This window comes from Ranitomeya variabilis, chromosome 5 (assembly GCF_051348905.1).
Source record: "Ranitomeya variabilis isolate aRanVar5 chromosome 5, aRanVar5.hap1, whole genome shotgun sequence".
NCBI classification, from domain to species: domain Eukaryota; kingdom Metazoa; phylum Chordata; class Amphibia; order Anura; family Dendrobatidae; genus Ranitomeya; species Ranitomeya variabilis.
In genome coordinates this window covers 172,514,635-172,533,814 of record NC_135236.1, presented here as the reverse complement: position 1 = coordinate 172,533,814, position 19,180 = coordinate 172,514,635, and the positions used below count along the sequence as shown (strand labels likewise).

General features: G+C 43.6%; 2 protein-coding genes across 2 annotated transcripts in view; one reads left to right on the top strand and one right to left on the bottom strand.

Moving 5' to 3' along the window:
- CFAP161 (cilia and flagella associated protein 161) overlaps nt 1-19,180 on the bottom strand; it is a 106,724-nt gene that overhangs the window by 29,132 nt on the left and 58,412 nt on the right. The window lies entirely within an intron of this gene.
- ANPEP (alanyl aminopeptidase, membrane) overlaps nt 1-19,180 on the top strand; it is a 261,707-nt gene that overhangs the window by 232,483 nt on the left and 10,044 nt on the right. The window contains exon 16 of the mRNA XM_077263513.1: nt 3,370-3,461. Coding sequence (XP_077119628.1) covers nt 3,370-3,461 — 92 coding nt within the window. The remainder of the gene's footprint in view (nt 1-3,369; nt 3,462-19,180) is intronic.

The window sequence follows — 19,180 nt, the reverse complement described above, 5'->3', positions numbered from 1 at the left end:
CTCTTGTTAAAGAGGTTGTCCGAAACCTAAAAGTGACCTTATACTCAATATCTATTTAGCTTTATAACTACCTACTTTTGTAATGTACATCAATCAAAAATTCCCTATTGTTCCCTCTGTACTTTAAATTCCTTTGTCTGTGTTTTCTTTTTCATTTCCGATGATGTTCCATTTAAGTCTCCCAGTATGCATTGGGGATTCTCATACAGACCATCATCAGAGGACCGAGGCTGCTGTCACTCACCGCGGTTTCTCTTTCCACCCTAAAATGAAACGTCATCAGGGGCTGACACTGTAGTCAACCTCAACAGCTGCTGTTACTGCCCTGAAACGGCAGGTCTTCAGTAATGTCTATTTCCGGAGCTGGGCTAGTCTCTGTTTTACTGAGCACGTGCTGGTTGTTAATTCTCGTGCATGCTCTCCATGCTCACATTGTTCTTTCCCTTTCAACGTGCATTAGCAGTGTTCTCTCTTGGCTCATCACTTTTCTTTAGAGATGGCAAGGAAGCACACAATGGCAGTGCACATTGAAAGAAAAAGACCATGGCCAACAGGGAGACCATACTGAGAGTGCATCAGAATTGACAACTGGTGCATGATCCAAGGAATCAAGACTACCCCGACCCTTGAATTTGATGTCCTGATGGCATCTCATGACAGCAGCTGTAGGGAGTGATTGCAATAACAACCCCCGATAATGTACTGTTTTAGGGCAGAAAAAGAAGCAAAGGTGTGTGACCCTGACAATGCTCTGTTTAGGAATCACCCTTATATTTTATGGGGCTTTTCATGTGCAGTTTATTTTTCAAGGGCTGATAGTTTATATAAAAGAAAATGGTTTGTTTTGCAGATAACTCACCCATTCAAATAAATGGGTTGATGATTAAAACTGACAGCTCCTCCTGAGAAGAAACATACCAGTAGTTACAAAATCAGTGAACTACTTTTCAACAAAATGATCTTTGAAGTAATATGCAAGTTAGGTGTTCGGGGCCTCTAGTGTGGTCCAGTACACCATCTCTCAATCTGGCCGCCCAGCTCCTCTCCCTCTTAATAAGAATAAAAAGAATAATTTTATTTATATAGCGGATATACATTCCGTAGCATTTTACAATTAAGTACAGACAATAAATATATCCCAAAATAACACATAGTTCACCAGTTACAGGAGGAGTGAGGGCCCTGCTCGCAAGCTTATAATCTATAAAGAATAGAGGGACACAATAGGTGAAAAGTGGTTGTCATGTATGGTCCAGCCATCATTATAATAAATAGAGCATTTCAAATAAGCTGCATGATCCGTCACCAGCCAGAATCTGTCTAAGTACAGTCACCAAGTGCTATTGGATGCAAGGAGGAAATGGACACAGATGAATAGGAGAGACCAGATTCTGAGCAAAATTTAGAAAAGGGAAACAGGGAATCTATATATTAGTTTAGTGAGGTGATAAGCCTTAACCCCTTTCTGCCAGCTGATGGAGTAGTACGTCAGCTGGCAGAACCCCCGCTTTGAGGTGGGCTCCGGCGCTGAGCCCACCTCAAAGCCGCGACATGTCAGCTGTTTTGTACAGCTGACATGTGCGCGCAATGAGCGCGAGCGGAATCGCGATCCGCCCGCGCCCATTAACTAGTTAAATGCCGCTGTCAAACGCTAACAGGGGCATTTAACTAGCGCTCCCGGCCGCGCGGCCGGAAGTCCTCGCACAGCTGACACTGTCACATGATCAGGGGTCATCGGTGCATTGCCATAACAACCAGAGGTCTCCTTGAGACCTCTATGGTTGTTGATGGCCGATTGCTTTGAGCGCCACCCTGTGGTCAGCGTTCAAAGCAACCCTGCATTTCTGCTACGTAGAGGTGATCTGTGCTTCACCTCTATGTAGCAGAGGCAATCGTGTAGTGCATGCTTCTAGCCTCCTATGGAGGCTATTGAAGCATGCCAAAATTAAAAAAAAAAGTGTTTAAAAATATAAAAAAAATAAAAAATATATAAAAGTTTAAATCACCCCCCTTTCGCCCCAATCAAAATAAAACAATAAAAAAAAAATCAAACCTACACATATTTGGTATCGACGAGTTCAGAATCGCCCGATCTATCAATAAAAACAAAGAATTAACCTGATTGCTAAATGGCGTAGCGAGAAAAAAAATCAAAACGCCAAAATTACGTTTTTTGGTCGCTGCAACATTGCATTAAAATACAATAACGGGCGATCAAAAGAAGGTGTCTGCACCGAAATGGTATTATTAAAAACATCAGCTCGGCACGCAAAAAATAAGCCCTCACCCGACCCCAGATCACGAAAATTGGAGACGCTACGGGTATCGGAAAATGGCACAACTTTTTTTTTTTTTTTAGCAAACTTTGGAATTTTTTTTTACCACTTAGATAAAAGATAACCTAGACATGTTTAGTGTCCATAAACTCGTAATGACCTGGAGAATCATAATGGCCAGTTAGTTTTAGCATTTGGTGAACATAGAAAAAAAGGCAAACAAAAAACAAGTGTGAGATTGCACTTTTTTTTGCAATTTCATCGCACTTGGAATTTTTTTTCCGTTTTCTGTTACATGGCATGGTAAAACCAATGGTATCGTTGAAAAGTACATCTGGTCCCGCAAAAAATAAGCCCTCACATGGCCATATTGACGGAAAAATAAAAAAGTTATGGCTCTGAGAAGGAGGGGAGCGAAAAACGAAAACGCGAAAAAAAGAAAAAAGGGGGGGGGGGTGAAGGGGTTAAAATTGTGGGGGCTAAGTATTAATCGCATTATCTGGGGTAGTGCATTCCCAAAAACTGGCACAGCACAAGAGAAGCCTTCGAGATGGAAGTGGGAAGTTCAAATGATGGAGGATGTTATTCTTAGATTAGTTGCAGAGCAAGGGTAGGATGCTAGAAAGAGATGAAGGAGGAGATGTAAGGGGCTGCAGAACTGTGGAGTGCTTTGTGGGTGAGTTTATATTGTACTCTGTAGCAGATGGGTAAAATGACTGGCACAAAGTGGAAGCACTGGTGTAGCGGCTGGACAGAAATATGGCACTAACTGCCGCATTCAGCATGGATTGGAAAGGAGAAAGTTTAGTTTAGTTTCGTAATTTGTTATTATCATTTATTATGCTTTCTTTACATAGCGCTATCTTATATAAAGCATAGGGTGGAGTTGGTTGGCCAGAGAGGGTGTACCGACCACATATGATGCATGAAACACCTAATTTGTATATTACTTTAAAAAAAATTGAGAAGTAGTGTACACATTTTGGAACTACATATGCTTCTTACCAGGGAGAACTGCTCACTTGGTGCTCAGTTCATAAAGTAATTTTGCCCTGACAAACTCCCTTTAATTATGCAATCTTTCTTTAAACAGACTTATATGAAGAAGCAAGTTACGCCTCTATTTAACTATTTCAAAGATTTATCAGGCAATTGGACGAACAGACCTTCAACTTTAACAGAACAGTAAGTACAAATTCTATAAAACCTGGGACTTTGATATAGCTGTCCAATCCCAAGGATTGGTGGGGTTCAACAACCAGCAACCTCTCCGATTAGCTGCCTGAAGGGTCTCCATAACTCATCAGGCACAACACCGTACTCTTATTAGAGGTACTGCAGTTTCCTGAAGCTCAGACCCATTCACGTGACAGTGACTGAGCTACAGTTTTAGCATCAATATCAAAGTCCAATAAAACCCTCGGATAATTGAAGGTTCAAGACCCTAAGGGAACTAACAAATAAGTAAACACGGAAAAAAAGATTTAAAAAAAAAAAATCAAATCACCACCCTTATATCCCATTTAAAATAAAGATCATTTAAAAAATATATATATACTGTATATATATATATATATATATACTGTATGTGGTATCACTGTGTCCATAAAAGTACAAATCTATCAAAACAAAATTATTTCACCCAATCGGTATATGCCGTAAAGAGAAAAAAAAATTAAACTCCAGAATTGTGTTTTTTTGGTTACAAACAACAACTCCTCAAAAAGATGCAATAAGAAGCAATCTAAGCATCGTATCTACCCCAAAATAGAATATTTAAGTCACCTTGCAAAAAACAAGATCGCACACAGCTCCATCAACTGCAAATTGAATATGGGTCTCAGAAAATGGCGACAAAAGCTATATTTTTCTCTATGAATTTCAGAATTTTTTACCCCACTTAAAAAAGCTCCGCTTAGAAGTCTGTACACTACAGGTCCCCTATGCAGGACAACATTGCCTCATTGGCTAAATACCATACCGCAAAGATACAGCATCACTTGTATCCTTAGAAAAGGACTTGCTTTATATACGTATCACTAATATATTAAGCGATTATATGAGTACCCGTGGAAGCGCGCAGGCGCGAAACGGCCGTCGTCCTCTTGCCTCCCCTTGCACTCCCTTCCTTGCCAAGCCGCCTCTCCATCGCATGTCTATGAGCAAATGCTCTGAATAAAGGACACCTTTTGTACAGCATTACTGGGTGAGTGCCACTTATTTTTTCTTTATTCCTCTGGATTATATGAGTAAGACTCGGGAGAGTTGAAACATCATACTATTCCGGTTGCTTTTTGTATATTTGTCATTTCTCCCTATGTGATGTTTATGATTAATAAAAATTACACTTTTTTGCATATATCATCAGTAGAGTGTACGGTGTCTTCTAACTATAAATTTAAAAAAAGTTTGGCATCAACGTAATCGTACTGACCTGAAGAATCATAGTTCCAGGTCATTTTTACTGTACAATGAATGGCAAAAAGCAAAATCCAAAAAACAAATGAATTGAGGGTTGTTGTTTTTCGCAATTTCACCTTAGTAGGAATTTGTTTCCCGTTTTCAGTACATTAATTGTTAATATGAATTGTGTCATTCAAAAGTATAACAAGTCTCATAAAAAACAGGCCCTCATGTGGATGGAAATATAAAAAAGTTATGAAGGTGAAGAAAAAAAACAAAAGCACAAAAATTAAAAATCACCTAATCCTTAGGGGTTAAAAGACTAAGCTATTAGGCTCCTTCCTTCATTTATATAGCAGTGGTAAACTGATAAAATGTATTTAATTAGAAGTGGGAAACTAAGGCCGGGATCACACATGCGAGAAACACGGCCGAGTCTCGCATGTTAATACCCGGCACTCAGGAGCGGAGCGTGCAGCCGCATAGCAATACATGCAGCCACACGCTCAGGTCCCGAGTGCCGGCGGCAGTGACGGGTATTAACATGCGAGACTCGGCCGTGTTTCTCGCATGTGTGATTCCAGCCTAATACATGAAGAGAAATGTTATAAAGACAGAAATGGAAACAAACGGAATGCTTTGGTTCTTAAGGCTCCTTCACACATCAGTGATTTCCCTTATATGTAAAAAATGGTAAAAGTGTCATCAGTGTTTTTAATCAGATTTTCATCAGATTTTTGTCAATGTGTCTGTTTTTACCATTAGTTTTGTTCACGGTTTCATCAGGTTTTCTCAGATTAAAAAAGTAAAAGCTTCTTATATCCCACAGTGAAAAATGGGCCGCACACGGTTGGCATCCAACTGCTGTCCGATGTTTTTCACGGACACATAGACTTGTACTGGTGAGTTTCAGTTTGAGCAGACGCTCAGATCAAAACCAGACTAGGCTCTGTAATTCTGTGCGGACTACTAAGTCTGAGGAAAAAAATCAGACATCTGAATTACCCCACAGACTATCAAAGGTAGGAGCACAATCCATGAAATATGCAGAGAACACTTGTATGAGAAAAACTGACATGTGAAGGCATTGTCGGTAGGGTTGAGCGAAACGGGTCGATCATTTTCAAAAGTCGCCGACTTTTGGCTAAGTCGGCGTCTCATGAAACCCGATCCGACCCCTGTGCTTGTCGGCCATGCGGTACGCGACTTTCGCGCCAAAGTCGCGTTTCAATGACGCGAAAAGCGCCATTTCTCAGCCAATGAAGGTGAACGCAGAGTGTGGGCAGCGTGATGACATAGATCCTGGTCCCCACCATCTTAGAGAAGGGCATTGCAGTGATTGGCTTGCTGTCTGCGGCGTCACAGGGGCTATAAAGGGGCGTTCCCGCCGACCGCCATCTTACTGCTGCTGATCTGAGCTTAGGGAGAGGTTGCTGCCGCTTCGTCAGAAGCAGGGAGAGCGTTAGGCAGGGTCCACTAACCACCAAACCGCTTGTGCTGTAGCGATTTCCACTGTCCAACACCACCTTCGGTGTGCAGGAACAGTGGAAGCTATTTTTTTTTTTTTTTCCTCAGCGCTGTAGCTCATTGGGCTGCCCTAGAAGGCTCCGTGATAGCTGTATTGCTGTGTGTACGCCACTGTGGAAACCAACTGCTTTTTTCAAAGCACATATCCTCTTGTTCCTTTCTGCACAGCTATCTTTTTTGTTTGTCCACACTTTTTATTTAATTTGTGCCTCAGTCCACTCCTATTGCTGCCTGCCATACCTGGCTTAGATTACTGCAGGGGAGATAGTAATTGTAGGACAGTCCCTGTTTTTTTTTTTTTTTTTTTGTGGGAGATTAAGATTGGCATTTCTGCTACAGTGCCATCCCTGTGTGTGCCATCTCTCACTGAGTGGGCCATAGAAAGCCTATTTATTTTTTCCGTGATTTGTGTTCTAAATTCTACCTCAACACAAAAACACTACATCAATCAGTGGGAGAAAAATATTGGCCTCAGTCAGGGCTTGTGTGCCACTGCTGTGTGTGCTATCTCTTATTCAGTGGGCTATAGAAAGCCTATTTATTTATTTATTTTTTTTCTTATTATTTGGTTTCTAAAGTCTCCCTGAAAAAAAAAAAAATAAATAAAAAAACAGTGGGAGAGTAATATTGCCCTTTCAGCTTGTGTGCCAGTCTTGACTCCTGGGTGTGCCACCTCTCTCTCTAATTGTGGGCCATAGAAAGCCTTTTTTTTTTTTTTTTTAAATATTATTGGGTTTCTAAAGTCTCCCTTAAAAAAAAAAAAATACATAAAAAAACAGTGGGAGAGTAATATTGCCCTTTCAGCTTGTGTGCCAGTCTTGACTCCTGGGTGTGCCACCTCTCTCTCTAATTGTGGGCCATAGAAAGCCTTTTTTTTTTTTTTTTTTAATATTATTGGGTTTCTAAAGTCTCCCTTAAAAAACAAAAAATACATAAAAAAACAGTGGGAGAGTAATATTGCCCTTTCAGCTTGTGTGCCAGTCTTGACTCCTGCGTGTGCCACCTCTCTCTCTCATTCAGTGGGCCATAGAAAGGCTATTTATTTTTTTGGTTTTTTTAATATTATTTGGTTTCTAAAGTCTCCCTGAAAATAATAAAAAAAAAACTTAAAAAAACAGTGGGAGAGTAATATTGCCCTTTCAGCTTGTGTGCCAGTCTTGACTCCTGGGTGTGCCACCTCTCTCTCTCATTCAGTGGGCCATAGAAAGGCTATTTATTTTTTTGGTTTTTTTAATATTATTTGGTTTCTAAAGTCTCCCTGAAAATAAAAAAAAAAAAACTTAAAAAAACAGTGGGAGAGTAATATTGCCCTTTCAGCTTGTGCGCCAGTCTTGACTCCTGGGTGTGCCACCTCTCCCTCTCTAATTGTGGGCCATAGAAAGCCTTTTTTTTGTTGTTTTTTTTTAAATATTATTTGGTTTCTAAAGTCTCCCTTAAAAAACAAAAAATACATAAAAAACAGTGGGAGAGTAATATTGCCCTTTCAGCTTGTGTGCCAGTCTTGACTCCTGGGTGTGCCACCTCTCTCTCTCATTCAGTGGGCCATAGAAAGGCTATTTATTTTTTTGGTTTTTTTAATATTATTTGGTTTCTAAAGTCTCCCTGAAAAAAAAACAAAACATAAAAAAACAGTGGGAGAGTAATATTGCCCTTTCAGCTTGTGTGCCAGTCTTGACTCCTGGGTGTGCCACCTCTCTCTCTCATTCAGTGGGCCATAGAAAGGCTATTTATTTTTTTGTTTTTTTTAATATTATTTGGTTTCTAAAGTCTCCCTGAAAATAAAAAAAAAAAAAACTTAAAAAAACAGTGGGAGAGTAATATTGCCCTTTCAGCTTGTGCGCCAGTCTTGACTCCTGGGTGTGCCACCTCTCTCTCTCTAATTGTGGGCCATAGAAAGCCTTTTTTTTTTTTTTTTTTTTTTTTTTTATATTATTTGGTTTCTAAAGTCTCCCTTAAAAAACAAAAAATACATAAAAAAACAGTGGGAGAGTAATATTGCCCTTTCAGCTTGTGTGCCAGTCTTGACTCCTGGGTGTGCCACCTCTCTCTCTCATTCAGTGGGCCATAGAAAGGCTATTTATTTTTTTGGTTTTTTTAATATTATTTGGTTTCTAAAGTCTCCCTGAAAAAAAAAAAAAAACATAAAAAAACAGTGGGAGAGTAATATTGCCCTTTCAGCTTGTGTGCCAGTCTTGACTCCTGGGTGTGCCACCTCTCTCTCTCATTCAGTGGGCCATAGAAAGGCTATTTATTTTTTTGTTTTTTTTAATATTATTTGGTTTCTAAAGTCTCCCTGAAAAAAAAAAAAACATAAAAAAACAGTGGGAGAGTAATATTGCCCTTTCAGCTTGTGTGCCAGTCTTGACTCCTGGGTGTGCCACCTCTCTCCCTCTCATTCAGTGGGCCATAGAAAGCCTATTTATTTATTTTTTTAAATATTATTGGGTTTCTAAAGTCTCCCTTAAAAAACAAAAAATACATAAAAAAACAGTGGGAGAGTAATATTGCCCTTTCAGCTTGTGTGCCAGTCTTGACTCCTGGGTGTGCCACCTCTCTCTCATTCAGTGGGCCATAGAAAGCATTTATTTTTTTTTTTCCTTGATTTGTGTTCTAAAATCTACCTCAACACAAAAACACTACATCAATCAGTGGGAGAAAAATATTGGCCTCAGTCAGGGCTTGTGTGCCACTGCTGTGTGTGCTATCTCTCATTCAGTGGGCTATAGAAAGCCTATTTATTTATTTTTTTTTTCTTATTATTTGGTTTCTAAAGTCTCCCTGAAAAAAAAAAATACCTAAAAAAACAGTGGGAGAGTAATATTGCCCTTTCAGCTTGTGTGCCAGTCTTGACTCCTGGGTGTGCCACCTCTCTCTCTCATTCAGTGGGCCATAGAAAGGCTATTTATTTTTTTGGTTTTTTTAATATTATTTGGTTTCTAAAGTCTCCCTGAAAATAACAAAAAAAAAAACTTAAAAAAACAGTGGGAGAGTAATATTGCCCTTTCAGCTTGTGCGCCAGTCTTGACTCCTGGGTGTGCCACCTCTCTCTCTCTAATTGTGGGCCATAGAAAGCCTTTTTTTTGTTGTTTTTTTTTTAAATATTATTTGGTTTCTAAAGTCTCCCTTAAAAAACAAAAAATACATAAAAAAACAGTGGGAGAGTAATATTGCCCTTTCAGCTTGTGTGCCAGTCTTGACTCCTGGGTGTGCCACCTCTCTCTCTCATTCAGTGGGCCATAGAAAGGCTATTTATTTTTTTGTTTTTTTTAATATTATTTGGTTTCTAAAGTCTCCCTGAAAAAAAAAAAAAAACATAAAAAAACAGTGGGAGAGTAATATTGCCCTTTCAGCTTGTGTGCCAGTCTTGACTCCTGGGTGTGCCACCTCTCTCTCTCATTCAGTGGGCCATAGAAAGCCTATTTATTTTTTTGGTTTTTTTAATATTATTTGGTTTCTAAAGTCTCCCTGAAAAAAAAAAAAAACATAAAAAAACAGTGGGAGAGTAATATTGCCCTTTCAGCTTGTGTGCCAGTCTTGACTCCTGGGTGTGCCACCTCTCTCATTCAGTGGGCCATAGAAAGCATTTTTTTTTTTTTCCCTTGATTTGTGTTCTAAAATCTACCTCAACACAAAAACACTACATCAATCAGTGGGAGAAAAATATTGGCCTCAGTCAGGGCTTGTGTGCCACTGCTGTGTGTGCTATCTCTCATTCAGTGGGCTATAGAAAGCCTATTTATTTATTTATTTTTTTTCTTATTATTTGGTTTCTAAAGTCTCCCTGAAAAAAAAATAAATAAATAAAAAAACAGTGGGAGAGTAATATTGCCCTTTCAGCTTGTGTGCCAGTCTTGACTCCTGGGTGTGCCACCTCTCTCTCATTCAGTGGGCCATAGAAAGGCTATTTATTTTTTTGGTTTTTTTAATATTATTTGGTTTCTAAAGTCTCCCTGAAAATAAAAGAAAAAAAAACTTAAAAAAACAGTGGGAGAGTAATATTGCCCTTTCAGCTTGTGCGCCAGTCTTGACTCCTGGGTGTGCCACCTCTCTCTCATTCAGTGGGCCATAGAAAGGCTATTTATTTTTTTGTTTTTTTTAATATTATTTGGTTTCTAAAGTCTCCCTGAAAATAAAAGAAAAAAAAACTTAAAAAAACAGTGGGAGAGTAATATTGCCCTTTCAGCTTGTGCGCCAGTCTTGACTCCTGGGTGTGCCACCTCTCTCTCTCTAATTGTGGGCCATAGAAAGCCTTTTTTTTTTGTTTTTTTTTTAATATTATTTGGTTTCTAAAGTCTCCCTGAGAAAAAAAAAAAAATAAATTAGGTGGGAGATTAATATTGACATTAGTGCTTGAGTGACAGTCCTGCGTGTGTGTCATCTCTGTGATTTTGTGCCACAGAAAACAGAGTGTGTAACATTGTGCCTGATTTTCCTTGTGGTCTCACCAACCTGTTAAGGGATATTGAAATCATACTGAAGTTATAGCTCACCGTGTAAGTTGTTTGACAACAACAAATAAAGTTACTTTGGTTAAGATTTTAAAACAATGAGGAAGTCTGGTGCAAGAGGTCGTCGTGGGCGTTCATTGTCAGCTGGTAATGATGGTAGTGGTAGTGGAGCATCAGGTGGTCGTGGGGATAAAAATATTCCACCTAAGTCTGGAGCTGTGGAGCCAGTTTCGTCGTCAGGCTACACAAGGCCTCGAACGCTCTCTTTTCTGGGAGTAGGAAAACCGCTTTTAAAGGCGGAGCAGCAACAGCAAGTTTTGGCTTACATTGCAGACTCAGCCTCTAGCTCTTTTGCCTCCTCTTCCGAAACTGGTAAATGTAAAAGCAGCGCGTCGCTTGTGGATGTTCACGGTCAGGGACAAGTCGCTTCCTTGTCCTCCTCAGCAAAAACTACAACAAGAGAGAAGGATGCAGCAGGCGACACAACGGGTCACTCCATGGAGCTCTTTACACATACCGTCCCTGGCTTAGAAAGTGAAACATTTAACAGGCCATGCCCATTACAAGTAGATTCTGACATGGAGTGCACTGATGCACAGCCACAGCCAGAGTACTATGCTGCTCCTTTGACTCAGACCACCACATTGCCCTCTCAGGGTACAGATCCACAATCAGACCCTGATGAGACTATGTTGCCCCGCCACGAACGCTATACCACCGACCGACACAGTGACACAGACGAAGTTGCACACGAGCTCGAAGAGGAGGTAATAGATGACCCAGTTATTGACCCCGATTGGCAGCCATTGGGGGAACAGGGTGCAGGCGGCAGTAGTTCAGAAGCGGAGGTGGAGGAGGGGCCGCAGCAGGCATCAACATCGCAACAGGTTCCATCTGCCGGGCCCGTATCTGGCCCAAAACGCGTGTCAAAGCCAAAACCTGTTGGAGGACAGCGTGGCCATCCGGTTAAAGCTCAGTCTGCAATCCCTGAAAAGGGATCCGAGTCTAGGAAGAGTGCAGTCTGGCATTTTTTTAAACAACATCCAACTGATCAGCGCAAAGTCATCTGTCAAAAATGTTCAACTAGCTTAAGCAGAGGTCAGAATCTGAAAAGTCTAAATACTAGTTGCATGCATAGACACTTAACCACCATGCATTTTCAAGCCTGGACTAACTACCAAACGTCCCTTAAGGTTGTAGCACCCTCGGCCAATGAAGCTAGTCAGCAACGCAACATCCCTTCCGTCACTGTAAGGCCACCATTTTCCGCACCACCGGCAGTATCTGTGCAGGTTTCTTTGCCAGCCAAAAGCAGTCAGGGTCAGGGAACCACCAGTTTTGTAGGAGGAAATATTGCATCTAGGGCACCGGCGGAAACAATACAGTCTCCAACCGTCTCTCAGTCTGCCATGTACACCGGCACACCCGAAAGTTCCACGATCTCCAGCTCTGCAGTCCAGCTCACCCTACATGAGACTCTGGTTAGAAAAAGGAAGTACTTATCCTCGCATCCGCGTACACAGGGTTTTAACGCCCACATAGCTAGACTAATCTCGTTAGAGATGATGCCCTACCGGTTAGTTGAAAGCGAAGCTTTCAAAGCCCTGATGGAGTACGCTGAACCACGATACGAGCTACCCAGTCGACACTTTTTTTCCAGAAAAGCCATCCCAGCCCTGCACCAGCATGTTAAACAGCGCATCGTCCATGCACTCAGGCAATCTGTGAGTACAAAGGTGCACCTGACTACAGATGCATGGACCAGTAGGCATGGCCAGGGACGTTATGTGTCCATCACGGCACACTGGGTGAATGTGGTGGATGCAGGGTCCACAGGCGACATCAATTTAGGGACAGTTGTGCCTAGCCCACGGTCTAGGAAACAGTTGGCTGTAGGCGTTCGCACCCCCTCCTCCTCCTCCTCCTCGTCCTCCTGCAGAAGCTACAGCTCTTCCACAGAACGCAGTCTGCCAACCACTCCATCGGCAGATGACACTGTTGCACACCAGTTGTCCCATTATGGGCCAGCTACTGCCAAGCGTCAGCAGGCTGTATTGGCTATGAAGTGTTTGGGCGACAACAGACACACCGCGGAAGTTCTGTCCGAGTTCTTGCAACAAGAAACGCAGTCGTGGCTGGGCACAGTAGATCTTGAGGCAGGCAAGGTAGTGAGTGATAACGGAAGGAATTTCATGGCTGCCATCTCCCTTTCCCAACTGAAACACATTCCTTGCCTGGCTCACACCTTAAACCTGGTGGTGCAGTGCTTATTGAAAACTTATCCTGGGTTCTCCGACCTGCTCCTCAAAGTGCGTGCACTTTGCTCACATATCCGACGTTCGCCTGTACACGCCAGCCGTATGCAGACCTATCAGCGGTCTTTGAACCTTCCCCAGCATCGCCTAATCATAGACGTTGCAACAAGGTGGAACTCAACACTGCACATGCTTCAGAGACTGTGCGAACAGAGGCGTGCTGTTATTTATTTGTGGGAGGATACACGGGCAGGCAGTAGGATGGCAGACATGGAGTTGTCAGGTGTGCAGTGGTCTAAGATACAAGACATGTGTCAAGTCCTTCAGTGTTTTGAGGAATGCACACGGCTGGTTAGTGCAGACAACGCCGTAATAAGCATGAGCATCCCCCTAATGCGTCTGCTGATGCAAAGTTTGACGCACATAAAGGAGCAGGCGTCTGCACCAGAGGAAGAGGAAAGCCTTGATGACAGTCAGCCATTGTCTGGTCAGGGCAGTGTACAGGACGAGGTAGCGGGCGAAGAGGAGGTGGAGGACGAGGAGGATGATGGGGATGAGTATATTTTTAATGCCGAACCTTTCCCGGGGGCACAGGAAATTGGTTGCGTGTCACGGCCGGGTTCTGGTTTTTTGAGGGACACAAGTGACGTAGATTTGCCTGCAACTGCCCCTCAACCAATCACAACCGGAGATTTGACAACTGGAACTTTGGCCCACATGGCGGATTATGCCTTACGTATCCTAAAAAGGGACACACGCATTACGAAAATGATGAACGATGACGATTACTGGTTGGCCTGCCTCCTTGATCCACGCTATAAAGGCAAATTGCAAAATATTATGCCACATGAGAACTTGGAACTAATATTAGCAACCAAACAATCAACTCTTGTTGACCGTTTGCTTCAGGCATTCCCAGCACACAGCGCACGTGATCGTTCTCACACGAGCTCCAGGGGGCAGCAGACTAGGAGTGTTAGGGGTGCACACATCAGAAGTGGCGTTGGACAGAGGGGTTTTCTGACCAGGTTGTGGAGTGATTTTGCTATGACCGCAGACAGGACAGGTACTGCTGCATCAATTGAAAGTGACAGGAGACAACATTTGTCCAGTATGGTTACTAACTATTTTTCATCCCTTATCGATGTTCTCCCTCAACCGTCATTCCCATTTGATTACTGGGCCTCCAAATTAGACACCTGGCCAGAATTGGCAGAATATGCATTGCAGGAGCTTGCTTGCCCGGCAGCAAGTGTCCTATCAGAAAGAGTATTCAGTGCTGCAGGTTCAATATTAACCGAAAAAAGGACTCGTCTGGCTACTCAAAATGTTGACGATCTAACATTCATTAAAATGAACCACAACTGGATTTCGAAATCTTTTGCCCCACCTTGCCCGGCCGACACCTAGCTTTCCTATGAAAAGCTCTTGCCTGTGAATTACTTTTCTAATGTCTAATTTGCTGCAGCTGATTGTACAGCATACGACATGTTTACACCTCCCTAAATGGCAAAACTCCCCACACGGGGCCGTGGTATGGTGACTTGGCGCAAGCACCCGTGAGACTGCTGTTTGTCTGAAGAGGTGGGTGTGCTCGCTTTTGGTTGACGGCATTGCTACTGGGTCCCTCATAGTACAATGTAGTGTCTCTGGCGGTGGTGGTGCGCACCCAACGTCAGACACACCGTTGTAACATGAGGGGCCCTGGGGCGGTCCCGCCGGCCTCAAGAGAGTTCCCCCCTACCCCAGCTCAAAATGTGCTCTACCACGTGCAAAATTATGTCGCACAGCTCCACCAATCTTTAGTCTATTCGCTGACATCATTCAATGTCTGGCACTGACAATACAAATTTGTAGACATCTATGATGCAACTTAAAGTAGTCTGTGTCTGTGTCCTATATTGGCACCATTAAATAGTTACTGCCAAATTACTATGTCAGAAACTCAGTAGATGAGCCCACCCCTGTACCTAAGTATGCCACCTTTTTTTTTGTTTTGGTTGTTTTGCGAGACATTAACATCTATTTATATTTTGGGAGTACTGGGACAGACACTCCTTGCACTACTCCTCCACTCACCACCAAGCTGCCTGTGTATCCATGTAACCGCTGTAAAGCTGCCATGAGCCTATTGTTTGTTATTTTAGGCCTTTGATAGCCTGTCTGCGGTCCCTACTTTAAATACTCCTCCACTCATCACCAGCTGCCTGCCCGTGTATCCATGTAACCGCTGTAAAACTGCCATGAGCCTATTGTTTGTTATTTTAGGCCTTTGATAGCCTGTCTGCGGTCCCTACTTTAAATACTCCTCCACTCACCACCAAGCTGCCTGTGTATCCATGTAACCGCTGTAAAACTGCCATGAGCCTATTGTTTGTTATTTTAGGCCTTTGATAGCCTGTCTGCGGTCCCTACTTTAAATACTCCTCCACTCACCACCAAGCTGCCTGTGTATCCATGTAACCGCTGTAAAACTGCCATGAGCCTATTGTTTGTTATTTTAGGCCTTTGATAGCCTGTCTGCGGTCCCTACTTTAAATACTCCTCCACTCACCACCAAGCTGCCTGCCCGTGTATCCATGTAACCGCTGTAAAACTGCCATGAGCCTATTGTTTGTTATTTTAGGCCTTTGATAGCCTGTCTGCGGTCCCTACTTTAAATACTCCTCCACTCACCACCAAGCTGCCTGCCCGTGTATCCATGTAACCGCTGTAAAACTGCCATGAGCCTATTGTTTGTTATTTTAGGCCTTTGATAGCCTGTCTGCGGTCCCTACTTTAAATACTCCTCCACTCATCACCAGCTGCCTGCCCGTGTATCCATGTAACCGCTGTAAAACTGCCATGAGCCTATTGTTTGTTATTTTAGGCCTTTGATAGCCTGTCTGCGGTCCCTACTTTAAATACTCCTCCACTCACCACCAAGCTGCCTGCCCGTGTATCCATGTAACCGCTGTAAAACTGCCATGAGCCTATTGTTTGTTATTTTAGGCCTTTGATAGCCTGTCTGCGGTCCCTACTTTAAATACTCCTCCACTCACCACCAAGCTGCCTGCCCGTGTATCCATGTAACCGCTGTAAAACTGCCATGAGCCTATTGTTTGTTATTTTAGGCCTTTGATAGCCTGTCTGCGGTCCCTACTTTAAATACTCCTCCACTCATCACCAGCTGCCTGCCCGTGTATCCATGTAACCGCTGTAAAACTGCCATGAGCCTATTGTTTGTTATTTTAGGCCTTTGATAGCCTGTCTGCGGTCCCTACTTTAAATACTCCTCCACTCACCACCAAGCTGCCTGTGTATCCATGTAACCGCTGTAAAGCTGCCATGAGCCTATTGTTTGTTATTTTAGGCCTTTGATAGCCTGTCTGCGGTCCCTACTTTAAATACTCCTCCACTCATCACCAGCTGCCTGCCCGTGTATCCATGTAACCGCTGTAAAACTGCCATGAGCCTATTGTTTGTTATTTTAGGCCTTTGATAGCCTGTCTGCGGTCCCTACTTTAAATACTCCTCCACTCATCACCAGCTGCCTGCCCGTGTATCCATGTAACCGCTGTAAAACTGCCATGAGCCTATTGTTTGTTATTTTAGGCCTTTGATAGCCTGTCTGCGGTCCCTACTTTAAATACTCCTCCACTCACCACCAAGCTGCCTGTGTATCCATGTAACCGCTGTAAAACTGCCATGAGCCTATTGTTTGTTATTTTAGGCCTTTGATAGCCTGTCTGCGGTCCCTACTTTAAATACTCCTCCACTCACCACCAAGCTGCCTGCCCGTGTATCCATGTAACCGCTGTAAAACTGCCATGAGCCTATTGTTTGTTATTTTAGGCCTTTGATAGCCTGTCTGCGGTCCCTACTTTAAATACTCCTCCACTCACCACCAAGCTGCCTGCCCGTGTATCCATGTAACCGCTGTAAAACTGCCATGAGCCTATTGTTTGTTATTTTAGGCCTTTGATAGCCTGTCTGCGGTCCCTACTTTAAATACTCCTCCACTCACCACCAAGCTGCCTGCCCGTGTATCCATGTAACCGCTGTAAAACTGCCATGAGCCTATTGTTTGTTATTTTAGGCCTTTGATAGCCTGTCTGCGGTCCCTACTTTAAATACTCCTCCACTCATCACCAGCTGCCTGCCCGTGTATCCATGTAACCGCTGTAAAACTGCCATGAGCCTATTGTTTGTTATTTTAGGCCTTTGATAGCCTGTCTGCGGTCCCTACTTTAAATACTCCTCCACTCACCACCAAGCTGCCTGCCCGTGTATCCATGTAACCGCTGTAAAACTGCCATGAGCCTATTGTTTGTTATTTTAGGCCTTTGATAGCCTGTCTGCGGTCCCTACTTTAAATACTCCTCCACTCACTACCAAGCTGCCTGCCCGTGTATCCATGTAACCGCTGTAAAACTGCCATGAGCCTATTGTTTGTTATTTTAGGCCTTTGATAGCCTGTCTGCGGTCCCTACTTTAAATACTCCTCCACTCATCACCAGCTGCCTGCCCGTGTATCCATGTAACCGCTGTAAAACTGCCATGAGCCTATTGTTTGTTATTTTAGGCCTTCGAAGCCTGTCTGCGGTCCCTCCTTCCACTAGGCCTCCACTGACCAGACCACTGCTGCCCGTGTACCCCTGGAACCAATTTTAAAGTGCCTACAGCCAGCCCATTTTATTGTGTTAGGCCTTCGAAGCCTGTCTGCGGTCCCTCCTTCCACTAGGCCTCCACTGACCAGACCACTGCTGCCCGTGTACCCCTGGAACCAATTTTAAAGTGCCTACAGCCAGCCCATTTTATTGTGTTAGGCCTTCGAAGCCTGTCTGCGGTCCCTCCTTCCACTAGGCCTCCACTGACCAGACCACTGCTGCCCGTGTACCCCTGGAACCAATTTTAAAGTGCCTACAGCCAGCCCATTTTATTGTGTTAGGCCTTCGAAGCCTGTCTGCGGTCCCTCCTTCCACTAGGCCTCCACTGACCAGACCACTGCTGCCCGTGTACCCCTGGAACCAATTTTAAAGTGCCTACAGCCAGCCCATTTTATTGTGTTAGGCCTTCGAAGCCTGTCTGCGGTCCCTCCTTCCAATAGGCCTACACTGACAAAGGTACACCTGACAACAGACACATGGACCTGTAGGCATGGCCACGGAAGGTTACGTGTCCTTTGTGGCTCAATGGGTTAATGTATTGGATGCATGGTCCACACAGGGGACAGCCTGCTAAGTCTGTATGCAGTCCCTAATTCAAGTTGTCCTCAACTGAATAAAGCTGAGCTTCTACCTTCCGGCTCTGATTAACTGCTGTTTTTAAACACATTGGTGGTTCCGGCCTACTAACGGTGTCTGCCCCTGCCTGGTGTTGCCCTCAACTGAATAAAGCTGAGCTTCTACCTTCCGGCTCTGATTAACTGCTGTTTTTAAACACATTGCTGGTTCCGGCCTACTAACGGTGTCTGCCCCTGCCTGGTGTTGCCCTCAACTGAATAAAGCTGAGCTTCAACCTTCTGGCTCTCATTAAGTGTTTTTTAAAAAACAAAATGGTGGTTCCGGCCTACTAACGGTGTCTGCCCCTGCCTGGTGTTGCCCTCAACTGAATAAAGCTGAGCTTCAACCTTCTGGCTCTCATTAAGTGTTTTTTAAAAAACAAAATGGTGGTTAGGGCCTACTAACGGCTTCTGCCCCTCCCTGGTGTTGCCCTCAACTGAATAAAGCTGAGCTTCTACCTTCCGGCTCTGATTAACTGCTGTTTTTAAACACATTGCTGGTTCCGGCCTACTAACGGTGTCTGCCCCTGCCTGGTGTTGCCCTCAACTGAATAAAGCTGAGCTTCAACCTTCTGGCTCTCATTAAGTGTTTTTTAAAAAACAAAATGGTGGTTAGGGCCTACTAACGGCTTCTGCCCCTCCCTGGTGTTGCCCTCAACTGAATAAAGCTGAGCTTCTACCTTCCGGCTCTGATTAACTGCTGTTTTTAAACACATTGCTGGTTCCGGCCTACTAACGGTGTCTGCCCCTGCCTGGTGTTGCCCTCAACTGAATAAAGCTGAGCTTCAACCTTCTGGCTCTCATTAAGTGTTTTTTAAAAAACAAAATGGTGGTTCCGGCCTACTAACGGTGTCTGCTCCTGCCTGGTGTTGCCCTCAACTGAATAAAGCTGAGCTTCAACCTTCTGGCTCTCATTAAGTGTTTTTTAAAAAACAAAATGGTGTTTAGGGCCTACTAACGGTGTCTGCCCCTCCCTGGTGTTGCCCTCAACTGAATAAAGCTGAGCTT